A 12,284-nucleotide genomic window follows, 5' to 3' on the forward strand; every position below is an offset into this window, starting at 1 on the left:
CATGACACTTTGTTAAATGCTGTAGTTCTGAATGATTAGCATATTCCTAGACCATGATATTTACATGATACTCAAAGGTACTTTAAATAATACCATGGTATCAACATGGTACATGTTCAAAATAGACATAATATAACCACGGTACCAAACCCCCCCCCCCCAAAAAAAACATGGCGTTACCATGGTACATGTCTAAAAAAATTGTAATACCATGGTACTCTTTTATAAACCATGGTTTAATATATATATATATATATACCATTGTATTTACATGATATCATTGTATATGTCTATAAATACGTATTACTATTGTACATGACCAAAAAGCATGGTTATACCATGGTATTTATATATACCATGGTTTGGAAGAATTACTGTATACTATCATTCAGTATACCATGGTATTTATATGATATTCCAAGGTGTTTTAAAGAATACCATTGTATTACAATAATGCATGTCTAAACACATGCATGGTACTTTATCATGGTACTTAATGATTACTTTATACCATTGTATTTACATAATATTCCAAGGTTTCTTAAAGAGCACCATGTTTTTACCATGATACATGTCCAAAAACATGTTAATACCATGGTGCCTTAAAATACACCACAGTACTGAATATTTAATTTAATAATATACCATGGCATTAACATGAAATTCTAAGGTGTTTTAAAGAATACCTTGGCATTACCATGGCTTATGTCCAGAAAAACATGGTAATACTATTGTACTTTAATATAAACCATGGTGCTGAATATTTACTATAATTATATGCCATGGTATTTACATGATATTCCAAGGTGGTGTTTTAAAGAATATTATGGTATTACCATGATACATGTTCAAAAACATAGTAATACCATGGTACTAGGATGTATACATGGTATTGAATGATGACCTTATTCATGTACCATATTATTTACATGGTACTTCTATGTATTTCAAAGAATCCCATAGTGTTACCTTGATACATGTCCGAACAACCATCATTTTACCATGATACATGTAAAATAAAAAAACAACCACATGATAATACCATGCTACTTCTACTACATTATGTTTTTTATACTGTTAATTAAACTGTAATCATAAATCTTTAGCCATCTCTAAAATTTCAAGTTTTTAGATTTATGTTTGCTGTAATTGTCATTGTACTGAATGATTAACATTTATATAATATCCTGCTCTTACCCTGCACAGGTTAAGGATGTGATGAAAGATGTCATGGCAAACTTACAGCAGACCGACAGTGAAAAGATTTTGTTAAGCTGGGTCAGGCAGTCCACTAAAAACTACAAAGACATCAATGTGGTCAATTTCTCCAGCAGCTGGGCGGATGGTCTTGCCTTCAATGCTCTCATCCACAGCCACCGGTTTGTAGGGGTGCAATTGGAAAGTCACCGAAATCACTGGTTTTTTAAACAATGTGGAAATGAATGTTTTATATTCATTGCCTATAAACTGCATGACTGAATACAGGCTTTGCCCAAAGCAGTTTTTGAAGTTGATTATGTTTTATTGTTTTTCTATTTTTCAATGAAGTTCATTTGGTTAATGAACCAGCTGTTTCTTTCTGATTTTCACTATTTAAAGCAAGGGTATAGAAAAATTATTTAAGCTATTAAGTGATACTTAAATCAACTGGTGTGTCTCTGTCTGGTAGGCCAGAGCTGTTTAACTGGAGTGTGGTGGAGCAACAGGATAATGCCATTGAGAGACTAGACCACGCTTTTACTGTTGCGGAAAAGAGTTTAGGCATTGACCGACTGCTGGACTCAGAGGGTATGACCTCATTCTTTCTTTTCATCTTTTATAATGTCATTTGAAGTTGATTATTTGGATGGTAGGAAATGTTCTTGCTACATTGAAGTCTAACTTTCCTGAGCTATAAAAGACCAACCTCTGAGCAATGAAAATCTTTTCTTTCTTTCATGTTGGTTGCAAACTTCAGGTGCTGAATAAAAGTTCCTTTGCTGCTTTGCAGATGTTGCCACAGCTCTTCCAGATAAGAAGTCCATCATAATGTACGTGACCTCCCTGTTCCAAGTGCTGCCCCATGGCGTGAGTATGGAGGCCATCCAGGAGGTGGAGACCCTCCCTCGAGCAACGGTAACTAAGGAGGAGCTCTTTCAAACTCAACGGCGTTACTCCCAGCAGGTCAGTGGAACACACACACACACACACAGTATATATATATATATATATATATATATAGATAGATATAGATAGATAGATAGATAGATAGATACACACACTCAGCTACACACTTTTAAATGCTGTGTATTTATGATAATGCACTGACCCCCAATCTGTGGCGCCAAATACATCTAAAATTAAAGACCGAGACTGCTTTATCGGTCTCAAAAGGCTTTCAGAGAGAAGTTCTCAAGATCTGATCGAGCTCTAGATCACAAGCTTGTCAACACACTTTGCCAGCTGACATTTGAATTATGCTTTCTAATATGTGATCTAATTTTGGCCCTCCGCATTCAACGTCCTCGTTTTCCTCTTAATGCCATATCAAACTTGTCTTTCCACCAACTCTCCTTAATATTGCCATTCATCTTAAAGGCCTTTGTTTTGCTTTTACCCCCAATCTCCCTTCACTTCTCTCACTTGCTCTCTCAGATCACAGTCAGTGTGGCACAGAGTCGTGTTCGTAGCCCCTCTCCCTCCTATAAGCCTAGATTCAGAAGCTATACCTTCATTCAAGCTGCCTACGTCAAGACCCCTGAACAACAGAGGAAACTTCACACCATGCAGGTTTGTCCATGTTAATTATTGTCTTCTATAGTATATGAACCCTCCTTTATATGTCCCATTATGCCTATATTATGTTTAATATGTTTATTCATCACAATAGAATACATACTGTCTATTAGATATATTATTATGCCTAATACTTATTGTAGCCAAACATTACATCTCTAAGGCAACCTAAGATCGATGCCATTACTGTAGGGATTTAAACAAATGCCTAACTCCCAGTATAAAATGTTGGCATGTAACTCATCATGCACTGTTTGTGCTACAGACATGAATGAAACCTCAAATCATTCCACACATTCTTAGATATAATTTATCTCCGTAACAAGTTTGATACTCAGGGATAGGGCTTTGTTCAAATCCCTTACCTCCCTATGAGCAATAGTAACGGTTATGCTTGCCTTATCAGGAATCACCAATAAACCTAGTGCTGTGTCATAACTTGATTGGATAATCCAGTTCCTAAGATCAAGAGGCCCCTCACAATCTTCAAATCCAATCTGGAACCACCCTGATTTTATCTATCAGCCAGTGCATTTCACCACATACACGGGAAGAGGGTATTTCCCAAAGCAGGAAAAAGAAAATTACAAGGCTAACTTTAAAGATTAGTCAGCTTTTGAGGATGAAACAGCCAAAAGTACTTCAGGGACTTCAGCGACAAGCCTGTTTGTATACCCATGATTAGCCAACCACTCCTTCCGCCTCATTGCCAAAAATCACTTTATGAGGGTCTAGATAAAATAAAATAAAAACTCGATTTGATTATTACAAAATCCATGCCTTCTGGGAGGAAAACAGCTTAAACCAGCCTAATATGTTTAGTTGGTTAGTTGGTTTTAGATGGTTTTCTATCCTGGCCAGTTTGATGCTTAGCTGGTTTAGCTGGGAGGCCAGCTGATCTCACAGTCTGACCAACTGAAAAGTGCCCAAACAACATGATCACAATGGAAATTGACATGATGCTTCCGAATGTTCATGTACCTTAAAAGCGACCCCATTTTGCTGAATTACTAACAAGCACCATCCCCAATCAGACATTTTTGCATCAATTCAAATGTGTCCACCTTTCCTTGTGGTGCTACTGATAACATGTTGCACGAGCAGCCTCAGAGAAACGTGGGAACCAGAAAGTATTAAAAATGCGGTGGTTGTATTTTTGCTCTAAAATTACATTTTATCTCTACTGATGGTTAAGGTTAGGGTTTGGGTTAGGGAGTAGGGTTAATAAAATGAGCCTTCTTGTTGGCTGTATAACATAATTTGCAATAAAAAATACAACTCAAGTTTGGTGTCACCTTGTGGACGTTTCAACTCAAAAACACTTCCAGCTTCAGCCACTGGAGGCGGTGGTTGCTTTTTGGAAAGCATAGACCGATTTCAGCAGCAGAACTTTCGACCTCCGGTCACCGAATTCACAATGTGATCAATCTAGCCCAAAACCCATCTAAAACCAGCCAACAGACCAGCCTGACCATTTTGTTCTGCTGTGATACCATCAACAAACTTACGTATTTGTCTCTTGTCTGCCTTGCTGACAGTCTCCCGACAAGCCCGATGAACTGCGACCGTCCCCTAGTCCCCTGCCACAGGGCTTAAATGAGCTGGAAAGCTATCAGAGTGCCCTGGAGGAGGTGATGACCTGGCTGCTCTCTGCTGAGGATGGACTGCAAGCACAGCCGGCCATTTCTTCTTTTGTCGAAGAAGTCAAAGAACAGTTTCACACGCATGAGGTAACTCGCCCATTTGTCTTTTAAAGCTTTTAAGCGAAAGGTAGGTTTGCTAAGAAATGTTGATGATACTGCTGAGGTGATTTTGCGCTGGGAATGGTTGTGTGATGTCTGAGAATTGGGCAGCAACTTTTATGAGACCTGTGATTTCATTTGCTACAGTAATTGCCACACAAGAACAAGGATTTAAATTTGATTTGTTTACTTAATAGAATATCTATCTTTATGAATGACCTGGAATTTCAACCTGGTCTCATAGAATCGAATTACTATACCTACATTTTTGCAAAATTATTTTTACATAACTCGCTGTATTTATCGCTGCAGTTTCTTGGTGAAATGAACACTAGAGGCACTAAAACTACATTGACTTTTAATTCCTTTCACACAAATCATGAGTAAAAGGGCAGATTATCAGTTTATAAACATTAACTTTTTGCCCTGTTCCTCACATAATGCTATCTATGACATCAAAATACTTCTACTATAGTGCATGAATATAAGGCGATGCATTTAACAGTTGCATTGCATAACCAACTACATTTATAAGCTTGTTCAGGTGTGGACCAGGGTACGAGTCACATCACACACCACAAAATGACATGCTCCAACATTTGCTCACAATTGCTTTTATGACACTATTGTTTAGGATTAAGGTTTAGGGTAGGGAGGTATTTTTTGTTAAAACTTTAGTAAAACTTTATAGTGCATTACCTGTAAAAACCTCATCCATCTGGGAAAACATTTTACCCTCTTTTAGCGCCACCCAGTGGACATTTCACCTGAGATCTGCTGCAATATGAGTCTCATATATATATATATATATATATATATATATATATATATATATATATATATATTTATTAATTTTTTTTTCTGAGATCTGGAATTTGGTTGAAACAATAATAAAAACTTGATGTCTTTATGCTGTCTTTAAGTGATGTTGCAATGATTGTATTTACGAGCTGAGTGCACATGAATGCCACAACAGTGTCTTAACTACTAGAGGGAAATTCAATTAATACCAAAGGAAATAAGTTTTTTTTTTTTTTTTTAAACCACAGCTTTCCAAGTTGGGGGTGCTTAAATTTAAGAAATCATATTTGAAACTGTAGATGTGCTATCTATAGCTGATGGTAAATTGGTATTTTTCATATTTAAAGTAAGTTATTATTGGGAATATTGACAGTACAATTTAATTTGTATGCATTTTTCATTTTTTTTTTTTCTCACCACAATATGGTTATACCATAATTCAGTGCCTCCACAGACTTAAGATAAAACACTTCGAAAGGCTTCAATTACACACCTGGGGACTTAAACACAAGTAAAATGAATTTCTTTATAAATCATTCAAGGCTTCAATTACACACCTGGGGACTTAAACACAAGAAAAACGAATTTCTGGATAAATCATTCATAAAACCATTCTTACATAAATTGTTGCAACAATTACAGTATGTAAGAATCGTTTTATGAACTATTTACACAGAAATTAGTCTTGCTTGTGTTTCAAGAATGAAGCCCATCCTTTGCTCTTCATTTTTGTTGACGTAGCTCTAATTTTTTTTTTCTTTTTAAGGGCCATATTAGAATATTTAAATAGAAGTAGCGCTATTTAATTATGTTTTTCTTCTATCCAGGTTTACACAGAAAATTTAGTTTATGACTTGCCAAAGACAATTCAAAGTCATTTTCAATGTCTTTTTAGTACGACTAGACAGGAGAGATGGCCTATGGAGGTGAGGGGTCTGAGTTCAGGATGTGATGACACAGAGAAGGCCATTAAAGCTGGTCATATTTGTTGTGCTTTCGTGAGGTTAAGCTGGCTGACAGTAACTTTAGATTCCTACATACACTATATGGCCAAAAGTTTGTGGACACCCCCTTCTAATTAACGAATTTGTTTACTCCATTAAATCCAGTAAAGAAAAATCTTAATGTTTCATGTAATGGCTTGGGCTTTGTGTGCTTCCAAATTTGTGGCAACTGTTTGGGGATAGCCCTTTTCTGTTCCAGCATGACACTGCCCCTGTGAACAAAGTGAGGTCCATAAAGAAATGGTTCACTGTTTCTGGCATGGAAGAAATTGACTGGCCTGCACAAAGCCCAGACCTGAACCCCACTGATCACTTTTGGGGCGAACTGGAACAGCAACTGTAAGTCAGGCCCCATCGACCAACATCAGTTCCTGACCTCACTGATAGCCTTGTGTCTGAATGAGAGCAAATCCCTGCAGCCATGTTACTACATACAGTATAGTGGAAAGCCTTCCCAAAAGAGTGGAAGCTGTTATTACAGCAAAGGGGGAAATTGACGCCTAAGGTTTTGAAATCAAATGTTCATCAAGCACAAATGGTGTCCACAAACTTTTGGCCATATAGTGTAAGCTCAGAGTCTTATGACTCAACCTTGACTAAAGTTTGTAGGGCATGTGAAGAAATATAAGTCTGCACTGTTACTTTTGGCTCTGGGATAAGATGATTAAATAAATCTGATTAGCAGTAAAGATCATTCTAAGGATCAATTAAGCAATTAAACATTATAACACAACAATTAAACACTAGTTTTGTCTAACTGAACAAATATATACTAGTTTCGTTCAATAGTTTCGTTTTTGTGCATATTGGTCTGAATGCTACAGAAGTTGCTATGGAAGAATGCAAGTGTATTAATTTACAGTGTGATCAATCTGTACTAAAAGGTGGATGAAATCAACAATACACTCTTTCAGTTGACACTCCTATGGTATGATTACTCAGTACCTTATATCAGATCTGTATAAGACTGATGTTGTACACCTGTGTGAGATTTATAGGAAAGATTCAAAATTTGGACTGGTGATTAATTTCTCAGGTGAATTTGAACCCAGAGAGTGAAGGATACGGTCGGAAATGTTTTAGGATTAAGATGTATAATCCATGAAGAGATGTGGGCTGTTATTAGAAACTCAGATCTGCATATGACCCTTGTGTTTACTGTTTCGGAATAAATCTGCTTCTTGCATGCAGTGATGAGATTTCTCCATTCTTGACAGATGGTAATTATAAGAGTTTCGCCTCAATTTCATATATCTGCATCTTTAAGAACTGTTGGTCTGGGATTTAAAGGATCAAACTGTGGCTTGTGTCTTTTGTGTGGGTGTGAATTGAAATGTTGTCTATGGATATTAAAAAGACTGGCAAGATATTATAAGACACAAATCACAGTATAAAAGTGGAAGTACAGACATTTATTTATTTTTTTACAAAAGGAGATTACTTGGCAATGGCAGTTCTCAAAGGAAGTTTTATATTTACTAAATTATATTGTTTTGAGCGCATTTTCATGTGTTTCATTTACTGTAAAAGTGCTGTAAGTGATTTCTTTTTGTAATATCACACACAAAATGTCCCTACTACCTGACAGATATCACTGAAATAAGTGTTCTGAGAAATCACACCTGTTGCTGTGACAGCTATAGACTGTAAACACCAGTGCTTGGGAAGCTTTGAAATAGTAAATTCCCAAGCTACAAGCTACTCATAACTAAAAGCTAAAGTCTGTAATTTCTGTGGTACTAGTGTCAAACAGCTTTCTGAATACAGCCTCTGTCCATTGTGATAAAAAAGAAAAAGATAGTTCCTTCCCAACCTCTCGCCAACCTCAGTCAGTGTTGTTGTGTCGGGCTGGACAGGACGCTTAAACCAAACAGAAGTTTTTATAGCTCCACAGAGACAGTTTTTACAGTTTGAAAAAATGTACTTATGAATGGCTTACTTATAATCATCTCTGCTTATTAAGCTGGGAAAGGAAGAAGTATTTTAACACCTCAGATAAAGTTTTAAAGTAGTTAAACTATAGTGAAGCTACACTGTGTAGTTAGCTACACTAAAAGCTACTAACAAAAAGTAGCAAACTACATTGAAGCTACTGTATTTCAAAAAGACAATATTTTAGATAATATTCTAGTATGTTAGCTCAAAATTTTGCATACCCTTGGAGAATTGGTAATATATGTACCATTTTTAAAGAAAACACGAGTGAGCAGGCAAAACACATTTCTTTTATTTTATTTCTTATACATTCAAATGTAGGTTATAACAGAATGGCACAATCATAAAACAAAACATGGCAAACGAAGAAAAAAATGAAATGACCCCTGTTCAAAAGTCTGCATACCCTTAGTTCTTAATACTGTGTACTGCCCACTTTAGCATCAATGACAGTGTGCAGTCTTTTGTAATAGTTGTCTATGAGGCCCGAAATTCTTGCAGGTGGTATAGCTGCCCATTCGTCTTGGCAAAATGCCTCCAGGTCATGCAAAGTCTTTGGTCGTCTTGCATGAACTGCATGTTTGAGATCTCCCCAGAGTGGCTCGATGATATTAAGGTCAGGAGACTGTGATGGCCACTCCAGAACCTTCACCTTTTTCTGCTGTAACCACTGGAGAGTCAACTTGGCCTTGTGCATAGGGTCATTGTCGTGCTGGAAAGTCCAAGAGCGTCCCATGCGCAGCTTTCGTGCAGAAGAATGCAAACTGTCTGCCAGTATTTTCTGATAACATGCTGCATTCATCTTGCCATCAATTTTCACAAGAATCCCCGTGACTTTAGAGCTCACACACTCCCAAAACATCAGTGAGCCACCACCATGCTTCACAGTGGGGATGGTATTCTTTTCACTATAGGCCTTGTTGACCCCTCTCCAAACATAGTGCTTATGGTTGTGAACTTAAAGCTCTATTTTGGTCTCGTCACTCCAAATTACAGTGTGCCAGAAGCTGTGAGGCATGTCAAGGTGTTGTCTGGCATATTGTAACCGGGCTTTTTTGTGGCATTGGTGCAGTAAAGGCTTCTTTCTGGCAACTCGACCATGCAGCTCATTTTTGTTCAAGTATCGTCGTATTGTGCTCCTTGAAACAACCACACTGTCTTTTTCCAGAGCAGCTTGTATTTCTCCTGAGGTTACCTGTGGGTTTTTCTTTGTATCCCAAACAATTCCTCTGGCAGTTGTGGCTGAAATCTTTCTTGGTCTACCTGACCTTGGCTTGGTATCAAGAGATCCCCGAATTTTCCACTTCTTAATAAGTGATTGAACAGTACTGACTGGCATTTTCAAGGCTTTGGATATCTTTTTATATCCTTTGCCATCTTTATAAAGTTCCATTACCTTGTTATGCAGGTCTTTTGACAGTTCTTTTCTGTTCTCCATGACTCAGTATCTAGCCTGCTCAGTGCATCCACGTGAGAGCTAAAAAACTCATTGACTATTTATACACCGACACTAATTGCAATTTAAAAAGCCACAGGTGTTGGAAATTAACCTTTAATTGCCATTTAAACCTGTGTGTGTGTCACCTTTTGTGTCTGTAACAAGGCAAAACATTCAAGGCTATGTAAACTTTTGATCAGGGCCATTTGGGTGATTTCTGTTATCATTATGATTTAAAAAGGAGCCAAACAACAATGTGATAATAAATGGCTTCATATGATCACTATCCTAAAATATAAGTTTTTTTGCATGATCAGTCATATTTTCAAAATCAATGTCAAAATTTCACGATTTATGCCAGGGTATGCAAACTTTTGAGTACAACTGTATATAACAATTGGAAGATATTATTTAATTCTGCGATCAGTTCTTATTGCAGAATTCAGTAATATCACCTGGCCTGTTATACTGTATATTTAACTAGGGTGGCATTCCCTTATGAAAATTAACCATGGTTTTACTACAGTAACTATAGTTTAACCATGGAATTTGTAGTAATACCATGGTAACCACAAAATGGTTAATACAGTCATGATTACCTCAATATTACTGTAGTTAAACCATGCTTACTATAGATACTACAGTATTACTATAGTAAAAAAACAAAAACAAAAAAAAACATGGTTTCTGACAAAAAAGCAAAAAAAAAAAAAAAAAACATAACTGTTACTACAGTCATGATTACTACAATAGTACTAAAGTAAAACCATGGTTTATTTTCAAAAGGGTTAAACAAATAAGGTGACAACATTAAATTGAACATAAAGTTATATTTAAAGCTGAAGTACATAACTTTTTCTGTATTAAAATGCCTTCTCCTATCCCAGTTTAATATGCAGAGACAACTATAAGTAAGCCATTCATAGGTTAATCTTGGAAACTGTAAGCACTGTCTTTCTGTGGTGCTTTGAAAATTGCTTTGTTTGTTTTGAGTGACCGTGTAGACCCACCCGAAAAATATTACTCAACCAATGGCGTGAGTTGGGAGTGGGATTACTCTTTGTTTGGCAGCCGGGAGGCTTATTCAGAAAACTTTTTTGAAAACATTGTTTATTTTTGCAGTTCTGTTTGGTGGCACAAGTGGCTCCGAAATGACATACTTCAGCTTTAATATACACTAATAAGCTAGAAAGCACCCTATTTTATTCGAAGTGTCTATTTGCACCCCAGTGTAAATGGCATTTGCCACACAGTGCAGCTATTTGCACCCCAATAGTCTGGTGGAACCACAGAAAAAACAAAAACAAACTAAACAACAGATGTCGCTGCAGTGGCGTGGGGTGTATAGATGGTGTAAATGTATACTGTTGACCCTTTAAGAATTTTGCAACACCCGCTGTGTTACACACATGTGTGCTGGTTAGATTTCTTTTGACATTAGCCTCTACTGCATTTCCTTTGTTGTATTTCGTTGAACCATATTTACTTTTTTGGTATTTCAGTTTTTGTATTTTCCTTATTATTATTATTTATTTATTTATTTTGTATGATGCGGCCCCATTGACTGCAGTTTTTTTTTCCTTTTTGGTAGACAGCCGTAAGAATAAAACCCCAAAAGATATTTTGGGTATCCTGTGGTGATTATTTTCAACCCACCGGCTACACACAGTTTTAATGCAGTTAACCATGGTGTTAGTACAGTAATATTGTGGTAATATAGTAACCATGGTTAATTTTGTGTTTACTGTAAATTTACAAAACATACCATGTTAAAACCATGGTTACTGTAGCAAAACCAAGGTTATTTTTTCTAAGGTAAGGTGGGGTTAATGTAGTGTGTCTGTGGGACTCTAAAGAAACAGAATAAGCACACTGCAGTGATACCCATTCTGTATGTTAGGATTTAAATATGGGTGAAAATAGTATCTGACACTATGTGCACCAGGGTGCAGTTAGTCTCTACCATTTTTTGCACCAGGGTTGGGGTGCAAATAATATCTACCACTATTTGGACTGGGGTATAAATAGCATATACCATTATTTGCACCAGTGTGCAAATAGCATCTGCCTATTTTATTTAACTGTATTGAAATAATCTAGTGATAAACAGCTGCAATTAACTAAATATTTCACTTCGATACAGAAGGCAAAGGTCCCTTTAAGGCTACGTGGGGCTTAAGTGAATCAGTGAATCATTTCTGTGAACTAGTTTGTTTACCATCCAAATGAAACGACTCTCTAAAATGAGTATAGAGGGGAATTGTTCATTTTACCCGGTTTCTGAAAGAACTGATTCACTAAAATGATTTGGTTTTCCCAGGTGAGTGCATTTGATTAGTCCCTCGATTCCATTGATGCATTCGCAATACAATGTGACAAATTTAGCGTTTTGTGACACTACAGCACTACTCGTCTCATCTGAAAATCTAGCTTGTTACTGGAAATCTAAGCTATTGTGAAAATAGCTGAACTACTACTTTTAGTTAACTACTCCCCAACACTGGTAAACAAGTGAAAAGAGTCAGTGGAGTCCATACATTGTTTTTTAGAAGCCAGAAATGTTTTCTGCCTGTGAATAATTTTGCGTAT

The 12,284-nt window shown here is 36.7% G+C and overlaps 1 protein-coding gene across 1 annotated transcript in view; it reads left to right on the top strand.

Moving 5' to 3' along the window:
* Window positions 1–1,218: 1,218 nt before the first annotated feature.
* LOC127445224 (dystrophin-like) overlaps window positions 1,219–12,284 on the top strand; it is a 157,977-nt gene continuing 146,911 nt past the window's right edge. Inside the window, exons 1-5 of the mRNA XM_051705117.1 lie at window positions 1,219–1,379; window positions 1,670–1,788; window positions 1,991–2,163; window positions 2,635–2,769; window positions 4,314–4,505. Coding sequence (XP_051561077.1) covers window positions 1,219–1,379; window positions 1,670–1,788; window positions 1,991–2,163; window positions 2,635–2,769; window positions 4,314–4,505 — 780 coding nt within the window. The remainder of the gene's footprint in view (window positions 1,380–1,669; window positions 1,789–1,990; window positions 2,164–2,634; window positions 2,770–4,313; window positions 4,506–12,284) is intronic.

Source organism: Myxocyprinus asiaticus, chromosome 8 (assembly GCF_019703515.2).
Source record: "Myxocyprinus asiaticus isolate MX2 ecotype Aquarium Trade chromosome 8, UBuf_Myxa_2, whole genome shotgun sequence".
NCBI lineage: Eukaryota > Metazoa > Chordata > Actinopteri > Cypriniformes > Catostomidae > Myxocyprinus > Myxocyprinus asiaticus.